Here is a 26,293-nt window from a genome sequence, read left to right on the forward strand (position 1 = left end):
TTGGACTCTCTTTTCCTAAAAAAAGTTCCAAAGGAGTGGCACCCCATAGTTTAATAAGTTCTAGACCTCTACATTGTAATTTTCTATTCTAGCTCAGTTTTCCAGCATAAATTATAGATCAATGCCCTCCGAATGTTTTTTTTCGTGACTTTTTCTTTAAACTTCTCTACCATACCATTACTCTCTGGATGCTAAAGAGAACACCTTTTGTATTCAATTCCCCTTTCGAACAACGTCTCCATCTCTTTCAACATGGTTGCACACCATAATCAGATAAAATGATATCGGGAAAACCCTGTCTACACAAAATAATTTCTAAAAAGGTATCCACATTCTTGGATTTTATGGAATTATTTATGGTAACTTCTGATCAACATGAAAACAAATCAATCACAACAAAAATTATTTGTCAACACTTGTAACCTTGATTGGATCAACAATATCTAAAGCAATGTCTTGCCAGGGAGCCTTGGATAACCTTCTAATGGCCATGGGCTGCTCCCTACCCTGTACAATCTTGTCACTTTTGACACACTCCAAAGATCCCGCCACTTGTATTTTCCGACCTGACAACCGATGCAATCCCCCAAGTCTCTCTTTGGTTTTAGAAATTCCAGGATGGCTCTAATGCCCAAACTCCAAAAGACGTTTCCTACAAGCAATGAAACCTTACTTGATGATATGCCGAGGTTAGATCTAATGTTCTTTTATCATTTCATTTTTCTAAATTGCCACAATTTTGAAATAGTGGCCACTAGATACTTTGTTAGTTTAAAAATCTTTTATCATTGAAGGCATTTCTGTTACATTTTGAAGTGGATAGTGATCTACAACCACACTCCTATTTAGTTCACGCAAGTCCACACACAATTTGACATATCCATTGGACTTGCATGCCATGACAGCAGAAGCTAACCATTCCATTGCTTCTATTTCTTCAATTATATCATTGGCTTTTAAATGTTTTAGTCTTACAGCATTGCTTCTTTGACCATGATAGGACATTTTCAAACCTTCCCTTCATGAGGCACAGAACTCCGTTTTACTCTAATTATGTGAACATACTGTTTAAGATATCCTAACCTTTCCTGAAGCACTTTTGGAAAATCCTTTTCATTTCCCGGTCTTCCTATTTCAAACTGTCCTACCTACATTTTTGTTTTAATCGGACTGTTGGACTTTCATTTGAATCTAAATACACCATGAAATCCTTTTGGTGCAACCAATTTAGCAGTGATTCACCTCACACAGATGCATGCATTCTCACTGTGGTAAATCTATCTTTTAAAAAAATGACAATACCCTAACAAATTAACAAGTTCTCCTTCATATCCTATTGTATGAATGTCTGGTTTACATACTGTGGCCCTTCCTTTCAAGTGAGTTTCAAAAACCAGTATGGGTATCAAAGTGATCTTGGCACCTAGATCAAACAACATCTAAATGGGTACAGTCTCAATTAGCACCTCTTCCTCAGGACCATCCTCGCGCAACAAACCGTCACATTAGTCGATACCCTTAATTAAGTACCTGAAAATGAAAACTATGCTTATTATCTATCCTCTGTACTAGTTGCACCCAATGTCTTCATCACAATGTTATTGGCGTGTACATAACAGTTGTTGTAATGCAGTAATTGTTACGGGTAGAACGCTGGTCATTCAGTCTCCTGAATTACTATACACACAATGTTTTAATCACGTACAACGTAGTGCTCACATTAATAGCCTGCACTGTATGCACAGTTCCGGTCGGTATTATGGGTGACCTGGATAGAATGTCCAGACTCGAAATACGTTTTTAAAAATTGCTGCCCTTAACTAACCACTTGGTGGCAGCAGTGCATCTCAATAACATGAACCTCACTTCAGTGCAATGCTAAATCCAGAGAAACAGTCGTACGACCACATTTCAGTAAAGTAGTATTACGAGGGCCACATGAATTATTTGATAGGGTTGGGCGACATTATGAGGCAAGAAAAGCCAATGTATGTAACCATTTTATACTTAATTATTTTGTTTGTTTGACACGTTAACTTTGTCTCGGCGAAGGTTTCACCTCATTAGTACTAATTCAACACCCAAATACAGTAGGAAACGGAGAGGTTGCCGGATAACCTTTGCAATGGGCCTTCCACTATGTGACCGCACGTGCTTCTGCATTTTTATTAACTTTTGATCTGTTTGACCTAGAGATAAATTGCTTGGAATGGAAAGACGTTTGCGCCCAGTTTTGCCCAATTTTCTTTAGTACTTTTTCCTATTGTGCTTTATATGCCGCGTTCGGTAAATTAACAAACGTAAAACTCGCATACATAGTACAGCAATTAGCATCAGGGCCAGTTCTAGGATTTTTGGAGCCCAGTGCAGTAGGGGAATGTGCGAGACCCTCTAATTTGCATAGACTTGACCCATTCAGGGCTGTCTGTATCTCAAAAGATGCTCCTGAAGCTGCAGCACCTCCCTCTCAGCCACCTACAAGCACCTCTTCACAGCTCATAAAGGGCTGAAGGTGTGTGTTGCTTATCTCCAGAGAGAGTTAAGGGACTGCAATAGTCCTCCCACTCTGCTTCTGCGTGGGTGGGTGGAGGAGGCCTGATTGTAGGACAAAACTGAGGAGTGTGCCTTCTTGCAAGTGGGACTGCCCCCACCCTGGGTTCGGCCTCCCTACACCATAGCAGTGAGGGCAGGGGACGGGCCCCCTAAGGTGAAGCACTTGCTAAGTGGCACCTTTCATGCCATGGCCTGACTGTTACACGCATTTGTGCGAGGCCCCAAGTTCAATGGCTGACTGCGGGGCCCTGGGCAGCGGCCCACACTGCCCCAGTGCCAGCCCTGAGTAGCATAGTGCATGAATAGACTTAAAGAGCATATAATGTCAGGACGCTTCTTGGTTGGGGAGCGTGACCATATGGAGGCTTCAAAAACCATGTTGTGAAGGCAGGCAGCCATAGGGGCCAGAGACCAGGTCAGCCTTTAGCTCTGGCAATGATGGCCACTACCGGGCACTCAGGAGCCTCCAACAGTCTCCCTACGAGCCGGCTCCAAAGAAACGTGTGTTTGAACACCACTTCTGAAGGCTGCGAGGGCCCTTGTCCGCATTTTTTCTGTTTTTCTTCTAATGTTGTTCCTTAATCTTGTGCCTTCGCCTTTCACCCACCCCTCCTACATTTTATGCACACAGATGGAGGGTGGGAGGTGGCACCATGTTTGGTTTTGTCCAGGGTATTATCTGAGCAAAAGCCCACTTTGTTGGCCACCGGGGGGGAGTGAGGGTCAAAGACCAATCTTCCACCAGGGTGCTTCGTGCAAGGGCCTGAAGGACAGAGCAGGGATAGGTTTAGTCAGGGGAAGGGGAGTGTTCTAGGTAGGCTCTATAGGTGTCCGGGGAGAAGGATATGGCCTCTTCCTGACACCAAACACCACTGGGGAGGGGCTGTTGTCTGGGGAAGAAAGTTTGTCCGCCCACCCACCCTACAAGTTATAGGAGTCGAGGTAGGGTAGGGGTGGTTACAGCGTTTCCAGTTTAGGACAGGTTGCAGGCGAGGCGGTACTTTGGAGGGGGGTGAGTCACAGACGGGTAGATCAACCCCTCGGAGTGGTGGGGAGGGTGCGCAGGTGACTGATGGCAGAAGGAACTTCAAAGAAGGATGGGTGAAGGCTGAGATTGGGGATATGGAATAAGGTCAGAGTGTGAAATGGGGAAGAGTGAACCAAATGAGATGGTGAGTTGCGAATGGCGCGGGGAGAGTGAGATAGTGCTGGTTTATGTTTAGGATGTAAATTTGAACTATTGTTTAAGATTAATAAAGTTCATTAGCATATTGCAAACCTGTCCTAAGAAATGGCCTTTCACGCTCTATATAGCCAGGAGTGTGGGTCATTGCACAATGATGGAGACCATGTTGCTTATCTGAGACTGTGTGTTAAAAAGTACCCCCCTCTTTTCGAATTGCAGTTTGCTGGAGGTTATGGGAAAGGATTATTTCAGACAAGCAGAGGCCACTTCCAAGTGGACAATGCTGTATTTTACACTGCGATAGTTTGATATCTTCCTATGAATGCACTGAGGGTGATACAGATGGTTTCAACTTGACTGTTATTTTGACAGGGAAGAAGGGTAGCAAGGGCAGTGTTTAATAGATTGAGTCCTGGAGCTTCTTTCTGGCTACTAGTCTGGCCTTGATCCTCCATTCTAGACAAACTCCCCATAAACCTGGGTTCAGTATATTTGTTCTGAGTGGCCTGGGGGCAAATGCATTGAGGCTTGATTCAAACGCGAGACACGACGTAGGTACTGGAAGGCAGGTATTCTCTGATTGTGACTTTTTGGCCCTACTCACAAATGGCAGGTTTAAAAATCAGAAATGTGCTTTATTTAGCCTATGTTTGAAGCGAAATTCCAACTTTTATCGAATTCTGAAAGATTTCAAGAAGTACCCATCTAAGCTATTACTGTACTTTATTGAGGTACCAACATTGTTAACAATGTAGAAGAATTTCCACCAAGTAAAAAAAAATCCATGAACGTATATGTAACACAAACATGTTAGTATATTTCACTTTTTTTAGGCCCATTCAAGAGTGTGGTGGAAGTTACTCTTTTTGTAATAATTAAATATCCCCATTCGTTTTCTGAGGGTGCTTACCATGGTCTCGGGGTTGAACTGGTCAAATGCTGCTGTAAAGTGAAGTAGATTAACGTAAGGATGCCATGGGTCCTGGTGCAAGCAAGGAAAATGGCCCATTTTGACTACTAGTGAGGTAGTAAAATACAGCACTGTCAGGGTTCCATGGGTGACATTCAGTGACAAATAAAAGATGGGCCATCCGCCCTCACAGGCGGGCGAGAAACCAGGAGACTGCAGTTGACAAGCGCTTTAAATGTGCGAAGGCTGGTCTGTGAGGAGAGTATAGGTTACATGGGAAAGGATCAAGTGACATGTGTCTAGATGAAAGAATAATTTCAGAGGTGGCCACGTTTGTTTCTGAATTCTGTGGCTCACCAAAATCAACTGGGAGCCCTCACTTTTTCAATGCGACCCTCGCTGGGCACAACCTGCAGCACGTGCTGCACTTGTTCAATGCAGGGTGCTTCACAGTTGTAACATTGGCGCCTCACCTCCATTCCACCAACTTGTAAGCTGAGGATGTACACACGTACAATTGGGCAGCAACAGTGCAATTTTCCATTTCCCACAGACCAGATCCAGCAGGGCAGGCAGCTCTCACAGAACATGAACAGTTAATGCAGCGATATGTATTTTACAAACCGATCTCTGGAGTGGGTGCTTAAGTCACTGAGGTGAATGTACAGGCAGATGCATGCGGGTTTTGATACCATTCTTGCTTAGGTGATATTCCAAGTCAGAGTCTGTAAAATCCTGCTGTTTGTGTTGATTCTTTGGTGTTCCTTGTATTGAGACTGAGCTATCACCTAGTATGTTGTTGTTATTTGGAGCAGCCTCACCAAGGCGTAACTATGTTTTCTGTAGACAGGCACACTAGTGCAGAGGATAGTAAGAACAGTTTTAATTTTCACAAATACTTTTTCTATTATGCTTTCTAAGCAGCGTTCGTGAAAGTAACGAACGTAAAACTTGCATACGGAGCAGCTAAAGTGCCCCAATAGACTCCTAGGGCGTGACTCTTTGCTCTGAATTATCTTTGGATGCTTCTTGGTTTGGAAGAGTGGCTCCTACCTGGTGGCCAAGACATGGAATTCCCTCCCCACCCACAGCTGACCCAGGACCATCTCTCCTTCAGGAAGCAACTTAAGACCTAGCTCTTCGAGCAGTAGCAGCAACCCCCCCCAGCGCCTTGGGACCCTAGCGGGTGAGTAGCGCGCTTTATAAATGTGATTGATTGATTGATTGATTGATGGAGGCTTCAGAAACCATGTTGTAAAGGCAGGTGGTTGTAGGTCCCAGAGGCCCGGTTGGCCTTTGCATTGGCGACAATGGCCATTACCGGTCACGCCGGAGGATTTGAATGCAAATGCACTTGGGCTATCCAATCCCAGGCTCCGTGCAGCACCTGCTCAAAATGTTGAGGGCTCTCAGTGGTGCATACAATCCCACCCGAGGCCTTGTCTGCCTTCCGAAAGATTAAATCCAGTCGTTCTCTGCATTATTACAAACAAAGCCTTCTCCTTGTGGGACCCCAGGAAGCAGAGTGTGCCTCAGTTCAATCTTAACACCAAGGGGAGGTGGCGAGGAAGAGCGATTGTCCGAGGCTCCTCTTACATTATGTCAAGTTCTAGACGATTTTATCTTTAAGAAGTAGCTAAAGTTGCAACTTGTGAAACTTAAAAAGCTTCAGCAGGCCCTTCACCCTGGAGCTCATGTCTGCCGGGAAAAAGCCTTTATTATGAGGTTTTTACCATGTTGTGCCTTTACCACGCATGTTTTACCACATATATGCCTTTACAACGCATGCCTTTACCACACATTTAAGTAAGTTGTCGGTGGTCTCCCCCACAAATAATTTTATATATGTGTTATAAATATAATATATATGGTAATGGCATGCGTTGTAAAAGCATAGGTGTTCTTAAAAAATGCGTGGTAAAAATGCACGTGAAGTATTGTTCTGTCACACAGCCATGTTTGCCGGCTTCCCTCCAGGGCGCCCAGTGTATATATTGACTGTCTAACCTGGTCACTTGTGAAATGTCAATATTTAAATGTATGCATTTCCCGTAACTGTTCCGGGCAGCAGCTCCACTATGGATTTCTTTGGTCATGAGCAAACGTGTACATCATTTTTTCTAACGGACAAGATAAGTGCCTATTGCACTTGACGCTTAGACTTGCAAATGTTTTTTTCCTTTTAACAAGGGGGTGGGATTTATTGGTTTCCCTGTGTCTGACGCCAGAGGACGCTGTACACTAAGAGATGATCTATTCAATTGGCACAACAGTCTCAGTAAATAAAACGATTCCAAGGAAACCTCGTTCTCCAATGGAAATAAAGTATGCTCTTTTCAGCAGAGTAAGCTTCTACCTTTTTAGTTTAAATTATTTTTAAATTAGATTTTCACATTGAATATGAAAATACAAAAAATCACTACACCCTAGGCTGAACAGAATACATTTTCTTGAATCGGGCAGCCTTTTGTATATATTTATTGGCGCCTTCCCTGATCGCTGTGCCTTGCTGGGATTGAATTGATTCCGACTATATGCGCAGTCCACAAACACGAGAGCAAGTAGATTGTGTTTAACAAGAGAGAGGCAGCAGGCACCGAGCACTGCAAGGAGTGGCTTTTGATGAGCGGTAGGTGAGGTGGAATTATGGACTAGGTCCCTGGGCCAGCTCCCTTGTTATTGGTGACATGAGGAATGTACACCTGTACTGGTGACTTTGATTGACAGATGGCACAAAACCCGATACGCTCCTCGAGAGTCCATACATGCCAACATTTCAGAAGAGCAAAGAGGGAGATTTTTTTTAAAAAATCGGGAGAATGGGGCTTCAAATCGGGTTACTGGCGTGTATGGGCTTTGGAAGTGTGCTGCTGCAGGATTGGACATTTGAAACACAAATGTACGTTTTTTTTCTTACCTTTTACAAGCATGGAGCGCAATGGCAGGCTGAGAGGGTGATGCAAGTGTTGTCCCCCCCCCCCCCCCCGCCCCTGTGTGACACCCCAGCCGAAAACAGCTTCCTGTGCACACACACGCCCCCCCCCCCCTACTTCACAGGTCTTCAAAAGACTATTGCCTTGTTAATGACCCTTTGTTGTTTTTTCACCCCATCGAGAGCCCCTGCATGGCCACTTTGACTATTGCTGGAAAAATTAGCACTTCACACAAACGCCCTGTCAACAAACCCCGAGGAATCGGGTTTTTGCTTGCAGGAATCGGGAGGCGGGAGACTAGCCTTCAAATCGGTAGTCTCACGCCTGAATCGGGAGGGTTGGCATGTATGCGAGACACCCCTCGACTGAAGGCTTCCGAATGTCATGTCATAGACACCCCTGTGCAGGTGCTCTCTGACTGTCAGATGGTACAAGACACCCCTGTGCTGTTGCTTTTCTAATGTGTCAGACAGTAGCAGAGGTTTAAAAGGTACCATCAGCCGCCACAGGAGCAGATCTTGTTCTCAACGATAAATCCCAAAGACCAGATATTTAAACATTTAGCATTTTATTTGCACCACCTATCGGTTCTTCAAGGCTCTTTAGGCTCAGCTGCCACCTCCAAGCCTCACCACCAACGACTCTTCAGACACTGGCTTCTTTGCTCGCGCCATTTTTCCATGCTCCAGAACCAGCCCTTTTCCTCGAAGTAACAAGGCTGAAGCACCGTCTGCTTGCCTTCCCGCCTTTTCCAAACGAGCACGCTGATCCGAGCCCCACTACTGTGGAGCAGGCTCTGTCTTGTTAACTCCCCGTTACGCCTTGGGTAGTATAGACGACGTCACACACCTTTTGATCCGTGATAACATCACGGCATTATCCCAGTGTCCTGCCCATAAACCCCTCAACAGCCTGTTAATTGCTGCAGGGGGCAGAGTCCGGAAACTGCAGAAAGTAGAGGGCTTTCTTGTGCCCCTCTCCGTTGTGTGTTCCTCCGGCTTCGTTCGTGTCCCTTTAGACCAGGCACAGCAAGACAGTGCCGGGGGCACCAGCGGGCAGGGCAGGGGTAGCGATGGACACACTCCCGCTCCTTGATTCCTGGATGTCTGTGGTTAACTCGGAGACTGCAGAGCAATTATGAAAAGGTTGCTCGAACTCCTAAAGTTTAAACTATTTTAGGGAAGCCCTGTTTTTTTTTCTATTACTTTAGGCAGCAACGTCCAGGTGCTCTAGACGATTGGACTCATGATTGTAGAGCTCTTCTTCACCGGTCCATATTCACTCGTTTCATGTATCCATCCGCCTTTCATAGCTGTACTCCGGTGGATGGAAAGTCGTGCATCTTGTTCTGTTCTGCCCCGCTTCTCTTCGTGACCGCCAGGGGCGCTGCAGGACACTGAGCTGCTCCCGCGCAAAGGTTATGAACATTGAAGTCGTCTGTGACAGTCCGCAAACAGTTGTTTACCATGAAAGCAGGAAGCCTTGTTCTGGAAATCATGAGAGAGGCATACAGGCAACTCCCACTAGAGTGTCTGACCCCAGCAAAGCTGCCACGAATGTCCTTGGAGATATGTGCACGAACCTGCCAAAAATCTCCTTGTTTTTTTAACTAGCCACAATAAATGTCTGCATTCCAACAAACACGAGGCAGCTAAAGGTATACGTGTTTTCTTAATAAAATTCCACAATCTCTTTTGTTTAGGATGTAAAATGCTATGCTCCAAAGGTCTTAGTAGTCGATGATAGTATACAAAGTGTCTGTCTGGTCAGACAGACGTGAGTAGCAGCCCTGGAGAGTCACTCTAGGAATACCAATAGACAAACACTGCGATTTGGAAAGTATACACAAGACTGAAGTACACAATAAGCTGCTTTCAAGAAGACAATTGAGGATGATGGCCCTGGATGGCCAAAGCTGGTGGTGTAGATTACTGGCCTAGAATGTATACTACCAGCGGGGCTTGCATGGAGTCTAATCCTTGGACTGGTGTGAAGACAACTGGAGATCGATACATGGCGAGCAACCGAAGCAGAGGACAGGACAAGAAGAGTAGAGAAACTAGAAGAGTTGAACGCAAAATAAATCCTAGTCTTAGGCAGGCAACTGAGTGGGTTGAGTCACCAAAGCAGCAGGAACACTAAAGCCAGAAAGCAGAAGTGGAAACAGACTGGAAGGGAACAAACAGGACCTTCAGGCACCGCACTAGAAGTTGCGAAGTAAAGGAGTGAGGACCAGCTCTCCTTCAGGAGTTTGGAACTGTGCTCACCTGCAGAGCATGGGCGGTGGACCGCTGTGGATTGTGACTGCATGGAAGTAAAATACTGCGTGTGACTTTGTAGTATCCTCAGGTTACACATATGTTCCTTTACTCCTCTGCATCTAGCTGCTCAGCCAGTGTGAGTGTTCTAGTTAGAATGTTAGCATGAGTGGAATGTTTGGGTGCCTGGTGTGTGTGTGTTGTCAGTTGGGAGATGGGCTGAGCAGCTAGGAGGCTGCTCCTGGTGGGGCGTGTTGTAACTACTTCCTAAGATCTTAATAAACATCATCTACATTTACATAGCCACGTCTACAGCGTCTGTATGTACCTCCTGAACATGTGGGACCAGCTCACTACAGACTTATGGGCACTGCTAAAACTGTGGCGTTTTCTTGCAAAGCAAAATCCCCTAAAGCCTTTAATTTTTTGTTCTCGTCTTTAGATACTTCAACCCACAAATGTAAGTAAAAAGCACTTTTTAATGTGTTCTACTGCTGTGTAATGATCCGTGACTAATAATCACAGTATACAAAGGCGGAAAAGTCATGTCGCAAATACATACGATTTTGTTTGCAGTAATATTTAGTACCAGGTCCGGGCCAGTTTGCAGACTTTTCAAACAACAGAAAATGGCTGATATTTTCTCCTGGAAATGTGACGCCCCAACATTTAAATGCAAAATTCTTCGTGACGTGAGATCATGGCAGTATACTTTTAGTGGTTGTGGCAACCCCTTCGCCCCCAACCCACGTGCCGCCATTTTGTAACTCATCACAAGTAATAGGTCAGGCCACGGATGTTGTACATAATCATTTGTTTTTTAAACATGGCATGTGTCGAACTTGGAAGAGCTTCTTGGATCTTGTTTGAATTTAATCCACTATAGTTATAAGAGCGCACATTTTTACAATCAACATTCCCACAAAGAAACAACTACAATAGTTTGTGATTATGCTGTTTCACTTGCCACAAAAATGCCACGCACTGGCACACTGTGTGTTTGATGATCATGTAAGTCATAGAGAAAGCCTCGAAATTAAAGCCACCATACTTGTTTTATTTATGCACGCGTTCCTTGGCTTCAAAGCTCAGACTGAGTGACTCACTGCTTATTTTTGAACAAACACGCGCGCAACTTCGTATTCAAGCATCTTGGCTGTTTGTAAATCAAATCAAAGAAAATGTTTAAAATGCAAAAACATTTTCTTTGATTTACTGTACAAACAACAAAGACGCTTTAAATCCAATCAATTTCCGATTCCCCACTGATTTTTATAGTCCGAGTGATCGGATTTCCTTTGGCAGGGAAGAACAACAAGCACTGCACCATGTTTAATTGTTTTCAGTATTTAGGATATTATGAAGTGGAGCTTTAAACGTAAATGGCAGTTGAGCAATAGGTAGGCCCCATATATTTCAAATCTCACCACAGTGATAGCATACAATGAAACGCACTATTACAAAAATCCACAGTCATTACATTTGTACCTTGGTTTAATTATTTTTTAATTACACCGTAGTGTCTCCAACTCGGCCACACCGAGTGCCAATGCTACTGTTGCCTTTCAGTAAGGATTATTTATTTGTAAAGTTTTATATAGCGCAAACTTGACCCATGAGGGTATCAGAGCGCTTCACATTTAGGATCGTTGCATTAAAAAGGAAAGGTATGACTCGTCTCCTCCACTCTCTCTAGCGTAATGAGAAGACAGGAGAGGAATGAAGAAAGCAGTCTACTGCACCCTTCCTATAGCCCGCCCCCTCTCGTGATGACTAATAAATTGTTACCACCGATAACCTCGTTCTTCCTATCAGCCTGCCCCTCCCCTGCCATTGAAATGAATGGAGTTGTGTGAATTCCTCCCTGGGCCATTGTGTAAGTGCCCCAAAAGAAACAATATGTGCGGCTTGTAAGTCGGCACACTCTCTGCCATGATGTCACCGCTGTAGCTTGTACCTGCTGGTCAAAGAATACCTCGGCCAGAAGACACGTGCACAGCAGGACCGTACCTCTGCTAAGTTCCTCACAGCTGCCGTATTATAAATACAAGAGCAGCAATGAAGTAGTAAATTCATTTCAGCTGCTTGGTGTTTTGTAATTCTCTTCTTGCCTCTTCACTCAGGGTGGCAGGGCGACACCTATTTTGTGCATTAACACCAACCACCCCTGAGCAGAGCACGGCTGAACATACTGGCTACTCATTACACAGTTAATTGTAAATACTGATTGTGCCTGAAATGTTTGCAGATGGATTGGGAGTATGAGTTTTGTGGGACAGCCCAGCACCTTTGAAATTTCCTCCAGCTGCATTTCACCGTTCAATCAATCAGTATGTGTAGAGCACACGCTATCACCCCTTGAGGAATCTGGGCCCTGAGGTGCTGTGTCTCCGTTGAAAAGACCGGTCTTGAGCTTCTTTATAAACTCTGCTAGGGAGGGAGCTGTTAGGAGTTGGAGGGGTGTCAAGACAACTTACTTGTGCAAGTACTTTCGAAGGAGCAGATGCTTAGGTTCCCAAATCTCCCTCGCGACTACAAGCACAGGCTTAGTTTTAAAACCGGTTTCCTGCAACCACCAGGGGTAAAGGGGAATGGGATAAGAAAGAGAGACTGCCTCCAGATGCAGGGATTCTGTCAGAATCTTCCCTCAACAATTGGAATGGTCCTTACTCTGCGCTATGTCAACCACTCGCATCCAGGGAAAATACTGTGAGAGAATCTGCAGTTGGAAGACAAGATCTTTAAGGTTAAAATATCCTGCCTAACTTCCTCATCTCTCCCTCATTTACATTCACATCATACTCTTCTCTACCTGAACACTGAACAGGCTTGCCCCTCTCTGCAGGAATTACAATATCCATAGATAGCCCTTGAAAAAATTCCTCTATACAGCCTTAGAACTTGGCTGAAGAAGAAGTGAACCTTCGCTAGAAAGGTTTTTTTAACCAAGAGAATGAATTTTGTGAGTAGTCCAGAATTCTCAAATGAAGTCTATAATCAGTGTCCTTAAGTATCACGTCTTACTGTCCCTTTTCAAGCTGTGACAGGTAGTCTTCCGATGTCTTGAGTCACCAAATAATTTGTCCTCTATCTTCAGGAGATAACCGGAGACATTAGTCTCCAGTAACCGAAAACTCTTGGTGTGCACACCGCTCCACACTAGGAGGAGCCCAAAAATCTTCTAGCACTGAGCAAGTGCCAAGGAACACAAGAAATTCTCCTCAGAGCAGGCGCGAAACAGAAACGCTGTTCTCCTCACAGAAGTTCAGATGAAGTGCGAAGATTCTAAAGCTCGCGCTCTTCAAAAGCGCTGTCAAACTGGAAGGATTAGAACAACTAGAATGCTGACCTCAGACTGCACGGCGGCTGCCATGCTGGGTGAGTGTTGGCTTCTCTGAAACAATATGGTGCATAAGTCTTTGTAACAGAAGCCAAGCATGTGGATGGCGCTTTAGCCAACGAGGGTACTGGGCTATATTGCGTCTTTTCAGACCAAGTGGTTTTAACCATGTGCAAGCGGTTGATTTCATGACAAGGGTAAGGCGTTCCAGGTCCTGGTGGCGATGTAGGAGGAGGAGCAGCACCCACTGTGGCTGCGATGGATGTGGTTTGTGTTTGTGAGGGTGAGTGAGTCAGAGCGCAGGTGTCTTCCGGGCAGGCGGAAGTTCCGTCGATCGTTGATGTATGATGGTCCTTGGTTGTATAGTGCTTTGTAGGCATGCATGAGGATCATGAACTGACATCTCTTCTGGACGGGGAGCCAGTGGAGGTCTCTGAGATGAGGGGGTGATGTGGTTCTCTATGCTTGAGATTCCAGCATAGAGGGCATTGCCGTTGTCTAGGCGGCTGGTGATGAGGGGCTGTGTGAAGATCTTTCTGGTGTTGATAGGAGTCCAACTTAAGATTCTACAGATAATGCGGAGGGTGTGGAACCATGAGAATGCTAATGTGTTGACTTGTCGTTTCATTGTCAGTTGGCTGTCAAGGATGATGCCGAGGTTGCACGTGTGGTCTTTCGGGGTGGGGATAGGACCGAGTTCTGCTGGCCACCTGAAGTGATCACATACAGAGTTTTTTTTTCCAAAGATCAGTACTTCTGTTTTGTCGGTGTTGAGCTTGAAGCTGCCATAACGATTGAGAGCGGGCAAAACTCGAGATCTAAGAAGCTGTGTCTCACTTATTCTCTTCCCTCTCAAATAAAAAAAAATCATCCCAGAAACGCTCTTTCTCAGGTAAGACTCCATCGATTTGGAACTCACTTCCTAGAGACCTTCGTTGCAACCCCTCCTATACCTGCTTCAAATGGAATCTCAAAACTGTACTTTTGAACAAATACCTCAACCAGCCCCCTTGATTCTGCTACAAAAAAAGGACCATCCAATACAGTCATCAGACCCAATTCAGCATCTACGCCGTGGACGGACAATGCTGGATTATTTGTGACTTTCGGAGATATGTATATTATGTTGCACTATTCTTTTTTTATCCCCTCTTGTGATACTATGTCAATGTGGAATCCTTCTATTATTGCTATGTTTTGTAAAGCACTCTGAAACCTCCTGGTCTACTCAGCGCTATAGAAAATTCTCAAATAAATTAATACATCTCTTATCTAGTCATCTACGACTGTCATGGCGCTGCAGAAGTTGGTTTTGTGGGGTGCACAAGCCCACAGGTAATTCCAGCCATGGAACACCCACTTTTGACACCTAGGAGTAGATTGCCTCACATTAAATTCTGTGTGTGAATACATCATTTTAGATGTGTAAAAGACATTTGGTGAATGTAAAACATTATTTTCCACTTATGGCAGGCTTTTTTGTTGGTTAGCTACACTTATATAAGCTACTATTTTTGTGTATCTGGTCCTTTGCTTTGATGTATGTCTACAGACAGCATGTTCTGTTGAAAGACTCCATTTTATGTTGAAAGACTCCATTTCATCAGTTCTTCCAAAATGTACAATTAAAAGAAGAATAGAGACAAAGTGGGATTTGAGTCAGTCCCTTGAGCCAACACCCTCATGTGATCTGCATTGTTCGTCATTCTTTGGATGGGCTGTCTGTAGATGGTTACTTTTTCACATTTGTGTTCGTATTTGGTTTTGCTATATGGACATTAAGTAGTTCCTTTGTTAAACTGCAGTTGCCACATGACATCAATCTTATAATTGAAAGCCGTTGTGTGTTCCGTTATTTATCTAGTTTGTTGGCATCATGACATTTTAATTGCTGGTTTGTGCAATTTGTGTTTAAGAAGTGCCTTTTGTTTGGGTGCTTTAGCGTATCAGGAACACCGCATTATTCTCTCATCACACCTCATGAGGATGAAGTTTTGTAAGGCATGCCGTTACCCAAAGAGGGTGACCTGAAGCTAGCATTCTAGCAGAGCAGACAGAAAAAGCAGAAGGATTGGTCAGAAAGGAAAAGGGTGGGTTTTTAAGGCTTTACGAAAAGCCAAGACATCCTATTATTTGCCAATGGCAAGAGGGACTGAATTACAGTGTATGAGCGGTGCCTTGTGGAAACAACTAGTTAATTCGTTTGACTTTGCTTTCATCATAACATGTTGTTTGCTATTTTGCTCACAAGCTAAATATATGTGCACACTTAGACTTTCTTAAAGATGCAATGAAAATACTGATATTTTGTTGGAATTATCTACCATGCAATATTTTTATGTAAATGTCTTTCAAGTTCAATACTTACATCGCAATCATCATCTTCTTACTCACTTTCACAGTGCCCTACTTTGAAGTTACTCATGTACTCTGGCAAAATGCAAGAGGTAAAAGACTGTTATTTTTCACCAACAGTGGCTTGTAGCACTTTGTGGGTAATTTCTGTTTGCAGCTCTGTATGTTTTTTCATAGTACTTGCTCAGTAAATTTTGATCTGTGGGCCTGGATTTCTTTTTACATACCATGAATCCTCTTTTTCTTAGGCCCAAATTACGGGCTGTTTATTGGTATTTCCTCCTTCCTGGCTGCAGCATCCTTTTTTACAGCCTATCATGCTTGTTAAATTTATCTAATAATCTGGGTCCCGAATTTAAATTAAAGGGGTTTGAAGGATCTGGGAACCTTTTCAGATTTCGGTCCTCATTTATAGAGTGGAGGTCACGGTACACCACCACAAACGTGGCAGCGTACCCTGTCCATCAAACCTCCAGTACATCTGCTGTATTATGAGTCGGGGAAACTGTCATGTTTCCTACGGCGGAGACCCTGCTGGCTTCGTCAGAAACCTATGCCAATGGCCTAATGCAGTAGGGGCTTTTGGTTTAAGAACATTAAACTGCACACCCTATTTAGACCAGGCAAAAAGATTTTCTCTTTTTCTGTTTGTGCCCACGAAGGAAAATCTGGCAGTCCCAAATAGAAAAAAATAATTATGACCCCTATAATCTGGGAGAAAACTCCATGGTTGTCTGGTTCATTGGTAATTTGTTCAACAAATGCAAACCACGGCCTTGGGAGTTTGTTTTGAAAAACAAAAAAGTCTAGTGAGTATCTGCCTGAAACATGCTCACCAGTCTTTCAATGCCTTCACAAGAGCCACTGTGGTGGAGGCTCCTATGAAAATAAATGGATCATCACAGGGCTGACGGTGATCTCTGAATATGGCGGTCCTCTGTCTGTCTGGGTGTTGCACGTAATGTCTACCACCCTGATGGACAGAGATAAAGACTCTAAAATCTAAATCAGGCCCTTAGTCTAATTTTTCAACTTATAGATAGGGGCTATATAGATCTGTTTTCAACAATTGAAGAATTTTGCCTAAATTCTGTATACAAATTTATAGGTATCCGAGAACCATTGGGTAAGAAATTCGCCAAGCTATTTGAATGACTACTTGGACAAATTCGGGGACACGTGGAAACACTTTCTTAAGGATCCTTGAAACATTGACTTTGACATTGGTTTCGCCCTCAAGGCACCCAGGTCATGCTGGGCGACCGGACTGCAAGGGCCGTCACCATGCCCACTACACAACATCTACATGCTAAGCCAGCACAGTCTTATTTTGCTCTCCTCGTTCTTGTATTTTTAATCTTTTCAATACTTTTGTTTCCTGTTGCTAGAAGATGATTTGTTCTGTAAAATCAAGTATGCTTTCTGTGAAGTATCACAGAGTTGAGCTTTTCCAACTTTTTCATTTGATGTCATATGTTGAGATCAATAAAAAAACTTCAAGTAAAAATTTAATTTTTATGCATATAAATAATTTTAAAACCCAGAAAACAACTGGAAGAAAGCCAGGTGTTATCTTTGTAACCTGTAATTCACTTTGTTTGTTTGACACAGTCATTGAGTTTTAGTGTTAACTAGTTGAGGAAATGTGAAATGTAGTAATTGGTAAATTTGTGATTTCTTCTGCATTCATTAACATTATTTGCCAATAGTGTTTTTGATTATATAGCTCACCACTTTCATTGAGTTCATACTTGTATCTCTTAATTATAGGTCCTGACTGCTCACTGCATGTGCCCTCAACGGAGTCCTACTGGACGCTGCCAAACGTGAAGCCATTCAGTCCTTCGGTGGGTCGCGCCTCCCACAAGGCTGTGATGCATGGGAAGTTCATGTGGGTGATCGGTGGATATACCTTTAACTACAGCTCCTTCCAGATGGTGTTAAAGTAAGTGATCACCTCTTCATCAACATATACAGCCACAGTACTTGACTGACTCGGAGGTCCAAGCAATCCTTCCATTTTAGATTATATTCTTTTCATGTAATGGCTTTTTAATTGGCTGTCACTCTTAAGCAGTGATGTGATATCCTCATTTTTTCTGCTAGTTGATGATGGGTAGATTAGAGTGTCGGTATGTATGAAAAGTAAAGCTATGTTTCCTTTCTTGTTTTTAAAGAATTTGCAAGAGGGTCTTCATATATCTTTTAAATAAATAAATCAATAATTTCTGCGCCATATCAAAAAATACAGTGTAATCATGGAGGCCTACTCATGTCCATAAGGGGTATGACTTCTGCTTGTACAGTCGGGCAGAGGGTGGTTGCTTGGATGGAGGGTTTGGTCAGGTGTAGGAGGGTAATCTGATAGGCTGTTTGGGCCTTCATGTCGACATGGTCTTTGAATAAAAGGCATTGTATCAGCCAGTTGGCCTTGCCGTTGACAAAGTGGAAAGGTGTGACACTACCTAGTGCCATTTAATTCACCTAAAGCATAATGTGAGGATGTAGACTGCATATCATTGAGAAGTATGGATTCTGATTTTGTAGAATTTAGTATTAGGTAGGTGGTGGATGCCCAAGGCTGGTTGAAATGTAAGTAATATTTTATGCACGTTGCAGAAAATGTTTTAATGTGGAGTTGCTTGCCATCAGCACAATGGTGGCGTGAAGCATCCCTAAGGGATACAAATAGAGGTTGAATGTTAACGGGGTAATATTGAAACTCTGTAAAACCTCTTGTTTGATAAGGGAAAGGTGATGAATTTTAACCTATTCAGGTAGCTATTTGAACATATTGTTAGAAATCCATGCATCTTTGTGTGTCCAAACCCTCTCGCCCCCAAAAGTAATCCTCTTCCCATGACTATTGGCCCGCTGCACCTGCTGCCATCTTTGATTAATGGTGTTCAATCCTGAATCAAAGGAAGAGGTGTTGGGTAGGGAAATGTCCACTTTGTTTGTCACTCCTTAATGAAAGTTTGCATGCGGGCGCCTTCTACTTGAAGTTTGGTTCTAAGGTGAAATCATCCAGAACAGGTGCTGTCTGGAAGGATTGCACTGTAGGTAGTCTTTTCTACGTACCATTTCAGTAAGTCTTTTCTCTATTTTTCTTACTCTGCATGATATTGAACTTGTTTGATGTGCCTCCCAGGATATGAAATCTGTCTGTGTAATGAGAGCAAATGCACCACTGCACATGCGATTTCAAATTGATTCATTTGATGTGTAGTTTATTCTTAGTCATCGGTATTAAAACCACAACACCTCGTCCTTTCATTTAATGTGTCATTTTTATGACACAGTTGAACCCAATAACATTAAAAGGATCCTAAGAAAGCCTGAACATCAACATAATCTTAGTTTCCTTTTCTAGCCTTAAAAGAGGATTTATAGAGTCTTTGCCTTCTCTTGAGACCTACCAGCCTTCTTTACTGGAATGCATTTTTGACATCATATTTGAATATTTATTGTTTAAATTTTTTTCATATCCATGAGTTATTTTGTTTGAAGTGTAGAGAAGTCTTCCCTTTCTTATCTGGTGGCTGATTTGATATTGTTTTTTTGCCATCATGCTTTGTTTCCCTCTATTTCCTTTTTTAGGTCTCGCCTACGCAGCGCGCAAGTGCTGCATAGAGAGACCTCTTGGCATCGCACAGCACTTTTGTTAAAACTCGTGCATGTTTTTCACTGCTCTCTGTGGGCACTCGTGCACATTTGGTGTTTTTTCCTTGCGGGAGAGAGCAGCTGCGCCATCTGTTAGCAATTATTGCGCTCGCTCCTTCAAGGTAAACACTTCCCCTGGGGGCCAGGCTTGTCTTTCAGCGCTTGTTCGATTTCCTCGATGCCTGTGGCCACGCGCACTTTCCTGGGTAGGCATGTACCTTGATACCAAGTACTCGGCCAAAGCCCGCGAGGTGTGTAATAACCATCACTGCCGCCAAGGGAGGGGAGGCTGGTCAGCTCCAGGAAGTTAGGGCGGTCACCGTTACCCCCTCCAGGTCATGGCCAGCTCTCGGGCGAGCAAGCCGCTGAGCAGGACACATGGGCCCTCTGTGGTTGGGGGGGGTATGCCGTCTTGTCCTCAGCGGGACTCGCTGTGCTGGTCTGGCATCGGCAGTGTGGTGGGTGCATCCACTGGCATCCTCCGTCGTGTGGTTTGGGGGCGGTTGACCGGCCTCGTCTGTCCTGCGGTGAGTCTGGACCCTGTGTGTATGTAGTGCGGGACAGCCCCATGGGTGTGAGGAGGGGGTGATGGGGGTTGCTGCACGCTGTGGTGTGCGGTCACCACGCTCACCACGGGCAGCTTTGGCATGTTGCGTCGTGTCTTTGTGGATGCATTGTTACAATGTTTTTGAACGAGTGGAGTTCGGACCTTTTGCGGGCCATCCATATTAAAGGGGCTCACCTAGCTCTGCGCATTCCATCTCTCACACCCACACCAGAGCTTCTCCCGAGAAGTTGATAGCTCCGCTGGTGGAACTGAGGACTCTGGTGGAGTGGCAAATCCCCTGCACTGGTTCAGATCCCACCAGAAGGAATTGTGTTTTCCGCCTCCTCTCTGGGGGGGAGACGAGCGCGGCTGGTGTTGGGGGGGTGGCTCCGGCTGCTGTTGGGTGTCGGGATGGAGGGATGTCAGTTGTTTAAACTGTGTATTCGCGTGAGGCATGAACCCCGTGGGCTCTCACTGTGGGAAGGCTCCTCGACCGCCAGTCACAGGGTCACAGCAGGTGAACGTCAGATCCCGCCGACACAAATGCCCTGTGTGTGTGTTCGCGCGGTGCTGAGAGCAGGGACTGCCGTCATTTGGCTCATTTATTAGAGGTATTATCCCTTATGCTCACGCAAGAGCGCGGTGTTAGAGGTGATAGTCCTCTCAATGTACCAGGCACTACACAGGCGAATGCCTAGGTGAGGGCCCAGGAACACGTGAGAGGCTGGACTCAACCATTGCTGCATAACAGAGAAGCAGGCACATTTTGCACAGTGCAATCAGCATTGCTCGGGCGAGTAGCGCCGCCATGGGGGAGGGAGCGCTTCGTCAGGCGTGCTTCCCAAAAAAGTTGCCTCCCCCCCCTGTTTTGTTCTCCTGGTCACGCCGTCGGGTCATGTCGTGGATGCCCTTGTGGTCCCTTGGTCTAGCTTGATACGTTGTTGTCCCCCTGCTTTGTGTTGCGGGTGCCTTGAGCCCGGTGGCAGCATAGGTTGTCAGTGATTTATGGTGGTGAGTCTGAAGCCCACGTTGGGGGGCCGTTTTCTCTTTCGTCTCCTGGTGGTGCCTGTTGCCAATGCTTGCCTCCGGCCATTCATTCGGGTGGGGGCCTGATGTCTGCAGGTGCAACAAGGGCAAGTCGGTGCGACCCCTGCTCCCCCTCCTTGTGAAATCACACCCGCAGAAAGAGGATGGCATTGCAGCCAGTGCAACCACCTTAACTGCTGTGGGCACAGGTCAGATTCTCGTCGCCGACTCAGAAGCAAAGTGCCAGTGATTGGGATGAGAGGGGGCAGTCTGTGCAGTCATGTCTTGTTTATTTCTCTGCCTAGGGCAGCGTGTGCGTTTGTGGGGAATGTCTGCATCCTCCGAGTGTGGGGCACTCGCCGCTTTCTGCTTCCTGGGTGCACATGAAATAGGGGACACGTACCACCTTTCATCATTCCCTCGACTTCCGGGGCTGCAAAACAGATACGTTCCCTAGATCCCCCATGCCAATGTTCTCCCCTGCAGGCTGTCTTTGTTTCTCTGACTCTTCTTTTGAAACAAGGTTACCAATTTTATGAAATCAGAATGAAGGCATCACAGGGGCAAGGCTGTGGCTTCACAGCTTGAGATCACGACCTTGGAACCGGGTAACCAGGTTTGTGTTTTGCCGTGGGCAGAGTAACCTGTGATTCTGGGCAAACCACCTAATTTCTAGCTTCGTTATGCGTAGCTAGTTCTAAGTAAAGTAGCAGGCGGTACTGACTATGACTTTAAAAGATCAGAGACGGTTAATTAAATTAGACGGTGTGCTCCCTGGCTCGGCCCGTACTGAGCCATTGGATTCTGGCGCTCCAGCACGGGTGATTCACTTGGCGGATGTGAGGCGGGTGAGTTCTGTTGACACCAGCACCCTCTGCTGCTCCCCCCTCTTTTCTTACGGATCTATTGGGGGGGCAGTCTAAGCAGATTGGTTATTGCAGCATTTTACCGTGTTGTCCCCCTGTGTGCAGCACCTTCCTGCCAGATGCTGTAGCTCCGCGGAAGAGTGTTATTCATTAGTGAAATGGTGTCGCTCTCGCCGAGCAGTGGGTAGCCTGGACAATATTTCCGGATATATTTAAAGGAAACAGACATTGAGACGTAACCCTTATAATTTATTTACAGCCTCGTATGGCTCTTGTGCTAATTGACGAGATTGAAGTGTTATGTATCTCGCTGATTAATGCACAGAGGCATACGTTCTCAACACATATTGCCCTGCCATGCTTCAGATGTTGGTACACATACAGGGGCCCTTATGGGGAGTGGGGTAAGTGTCCACCGCCTTAGCGGACTACCTCTTGGGCCCGAGATGGACTGTCACATAGGGTGAAGGGTCCGTTTTGTTTGTGTTCGGCAATGTCTCTTGGCCATGGAGGGAGATGTGATTTCGCTGTTTTTGCCTGCGCGTGTTCAGGTCAGGCGGACCTATGGTGTTAGTCCCTTGTGTGGCCATGGGGCGCAGCCTTGCGGCCGGGAGGGTGCCCGGCCGGACCCTGGGCTCTCCAGGAAGTCTTTTGTCCGGCTGGGGACATAGTACATCATTTAGGCGTGGCACACACGCCCTCCCTTGGTTCTGTGCGCGTTTACTCAGGATATTCTTTATGCCTCGCTGTCTTCGACTGCCTCATTTGTGGTGATCCTACGCCCGCCTATGCACCCCTTTTAGCTGCTAGGTTAGTCCCCTGTGTGTATGCCACCTTAATGACGTGTGTCCCGGTTCCCATAACCTTTTGACATTATGTGCTTACCCATCACTGGTAGAGAAATGTATTGAGTGGTTTAGATTTCAAATGATCATCTTGAGTCACCCTAAAAATGTGTTGCCCCTTTTACGCCACCATATAATACAGCTAGTCAAAGACTTTTATCACCTACAATTCATTAACAATTTTTATTCTTTGGCTGAAAAAACATACCATGCACACCAGCTGAAAATGTGATCCCTAAACATGCCATAAAAGAATTCTGGCAGTATAGATAATTTCTCAGCTCACTGATTTATAATGAGGCAGTCTATAATGTTTTCTACGCTGATGTTCAATTCCATTTTAAACCAATCATAAAAATTATTTTAAAAACAGCAAATTGATCCTTAGCATGGTCCATCTCAACAGGAGAAATCAATGTAGCCATTACCAATAATTTGTGTTTATCCAACTAAAACTTTGATCACCAGTAGTTCTCCAACCTAGTACAAGGATTCTTCACAAACAAAACAATCTACATAAACAAGTATATCACACCAATAGTTACTCCATCTCGAGAACCTAGTAATCCACCTTAATTCAAAGGTTCAGATCAATTCTAGTAAATCTTCTTTGAATACCCTTTATGCTACAAGCCATCTTCATTGTAGACTGTTGTGCTATCTGAATGTATTGTGAAATTCTGGGCTAACTCATTAGCCCAAAATAAACTATAAAATAGACCATATGTCCTTCTGCTAACAATACTCATTCATTATGTGTCCACTAGCAATAACATTATTAGACCCCTAAGGTCAGGCAACTCCTGGCAGTTCCAGCGGTATTGCCAGAACTGCTATGGTGAGAGTGAGCGAAGATTTTTCTGAAAATTCTCCTTGCTTGTTTTGAAGCTTCCTTAGTATTTTTCGTTTTAGTGGCAAAAACCAATACCATTTATTACAAGATTTTGAGTGCGGAACTCAACCAGGGTTTTGTTAAATGGATCTATGGTGAATTGGCTTAGTTCTTTACTGTCCATAAAGTTACATAGAACAAGCTGAACACATTCCTCTCCCGACCAAAAAAGGTGTTATTTGCTGTTCCTCACACCGGCTCGATTATTGGTCAGCACCTACATGAGACCTCTGGCCTTTTTGATCTGCAATCACGATGTAAACTTTTAACTCTGTTTCAATGACACTATACTTTGCAACTGAAAGGGTTAGTTTTCTATTCATCTGGCTTTTAAGTGCCTTTCCATGAAAACATCTTGGATGGGACAGAGCTGACTATATCTAATTGAATCAAAATTGAAAATTGACTTAATCATTAATAGCGGCAAATCTATAGGCATATCCCTTCTTCTGCCTGATCTGAGCAGGTACACCTTTTGTTAAAGTTCAGAACCTTGATTCTATCCTCCTGTGTACGACAAGTGAACCAAACATCAGAAATGAGATTTAATAGACAACTAATGGCATTTTTACTCACCAAAGCACAGCAAATCTGCTGCTCTCTGCGTTCGTTCTTTCAATCTCAAAAAAGTGTACAACAGTTTATCCCATTTAAAAAACACATTTGGAAACGAAAGCGAAGTGCAGCTTCAGAGTAACCTGCTAAAAACATTGACGGCTGATCTGTCTTAATAACATTGAAAACAAACCCTCAGCAGAACCACCTTGTATACAGAATTATGTTGGCTGCATGTTGTAAGCTCCAATTTGCCAAGTCCCAACTCCAGATTCTAAACTGCAATATCTTCTCGGGTTGTCTTGCCCTTTGCAGTTCCAAGCACTCAGAGGATGGTTTATGGCATGAAGATATATGTAGCTGTATTCAACAAATAATTAGCACAGTCATCTTTTACTTGCGAGATTGTTTACTATTGTTATTGTTCCGGTTATGTTTTGTGTACGTCATAGCCGTAAATTAGTGTCTCTGAATTTGCTTCATTAAATTCATAGTCACGTACTAATAGATTCAGTATATATATTCATGATCTGTGGCATTGCTCAACTAACCTTTTTGCGTTTTTAGGCCAGCTTCGGTTAACTAACCAGCCTCATCTAATCAATAACATTAATAATTTATAAATTCATGCATATATGCATGCAAAAGGGGCTTTGGGTTAATCCTCCTCATCCCTTGATCTGTTCAGTTGTCATTCACAATTTACTTTAGCTCACCACAACCCACAGCATAGAACAATGGGTCAGCCACTTCAACCATTGGCTATATTGCTCTGTGAGGGACTGCTTTTTGCCTCTTCAAATGTGCACATCCACTTAAAAAAAGTGGATGTCAGTGACCGGGCCAATGTTTTTTTCTTTCCATTATTTGTCGTTTTTAATGGTTTAGCCTTCCTTATGGATTTAAACTAAGTTGCAGTAATTTTACTCCAATAATATGAAGTCATATTTTTTCTGGATATGCATTAACACAAATAAAGAGATTCTGTACCTGTTGCAGGTACATCTGCTTCCTAGGAATACCTGTACTGTCTTCTTTTTTATTATTGGAAAAATACGGCAGCCACTTTTAAGCTTAGTGAGTTTTCTTTCACCTTTTCTTTAATTTTATTTTGCAATTTCCTTGCAATCATTTAAAATAAATAAACCATTGCATCAGTTTGCGAGGACAAGAATTTGTGGCTTTGCCAATGCTTGTTTATAGCATATTTCCTAACTACGGATTAAAGATTTGAGGAAAATGAACACCATAATGCCATTGTGTTCTCCAGCATGTCAACTACTATTCTATCTGTAAAGTCGAAACTTATTCCACTTCCAAGTATTCCCTTCGGCTTGTGGTAGGCTAATGTTTTTGAGGTGCAGCATGTATCTATTCCTAAACTTGGGTATGCGTTTGTGAGAGTGAAGTAGATTTATAGTAGCTGACGTATTTCCACACGATCTGCACAGATTGTTTTAGACATTGATTGCTGTTTCCTATTTATCTATTGGAAGATTGTTTCTGTTTAAAAAAAAAAAAAATCTGAAATGTTTGTTACCATGGGATAGAATATCATATATCTAAAAAAAATGTTTTTTATCTTTTAGCTACAATTTAGAAAGCAGTATATGGAATGTAGTACCTGTTTTACGAGGACCCCTACAGAGATACGGACACTCCCTTGCATTATATCAGGTTTGGCCTTTCCTTCTGGTTTCTAGAAAACGTTCATCTACACCTGTTAGCTGCATGTTCATATGTCTCATTTAATACTAAAAGCTTGTAAATATTTTTGCCAGTGAGATAACATTTCAAGAATTTAGATTTTATCACAGTCATGCTAAACATGGAAGGGCACAATACGCACATGTATACATGACAAAATTCATAATTCAGTTATTAACGCATATAATGAAGTTTGGTGTCATTGTATAGAGGAGAACACTAGGCTTGTACAACATTTCTAATATGCTGGAAAACATCATGAATGTCACTTTTTCTGAAATTAATGAAGTTCTGTGGATTATGCAGTCCTGGAAGCTAGCTCTATTTATTCTGTGGGATACTGATTTGAGTAGAAAATGTCTTTCAATTGACTTTTTTCCTAAAACCGGCAGTAACTTGGGTGACGTGTGAAAGGATGATGTGCCCTGGTTTTTGTTCAAGATACGGCTAAGTGAATTTTGCAAATGTTTTGCCTTATTTCACAAAATATTTCTCAATTTGGCACAGGCATAGGATTACGGACTTTTACCATCCATGCATACGTTTGTAAATCAGGACTAGGTCAGCCTTCTGTAATTTTTACCAATATGATCACTTACAATAGTTTGCAAAGTTTTCTGTATGTTAGATGTCACTTTAACCAAAAACAGTTTCCTT

General features: G+C 43.8%; 1 protein-coding gene across 1 annotated transcript in view; it reads left to right on the forward strand.

Annotated features, from left to right (window-relative positions):
* The window catches only part of ATRNL1 (attractin like 1), a 2,439,979-nt gene that overhangs the window by 408,788 nt on the left and 2,004,898 nt on the right, over positions 1-26,293 (forward strand). Inside the window, exons 6-7 of the mRNA XM_078643887.1 lie at positions 17,306-17,480; positions 25,519-25,606. Coding sequence (XP_078500013.1) covers positions 17,306-17,480; positions 25,519-25,606 — 263 coding nt within the window. The remainder of the gene's footprint in view (positions 1-17,305; positions 17,481-25,518; positions 25,607-26,293) is intronic.

Source organism: Lissotriton helveticus, chromosome 5_1 (assembly GCF_964261635.1).
Source record: "Lissotriton helveticus chromosome 5_1, aLisHel1.1, whole genome shotgun sequence".
Lineage (NCBI taxonomy): Eukaryota > Metazoa > Chordata > Amphibia > Caudata > Salamandridae > Lissotriton > Lissotriton helveticus.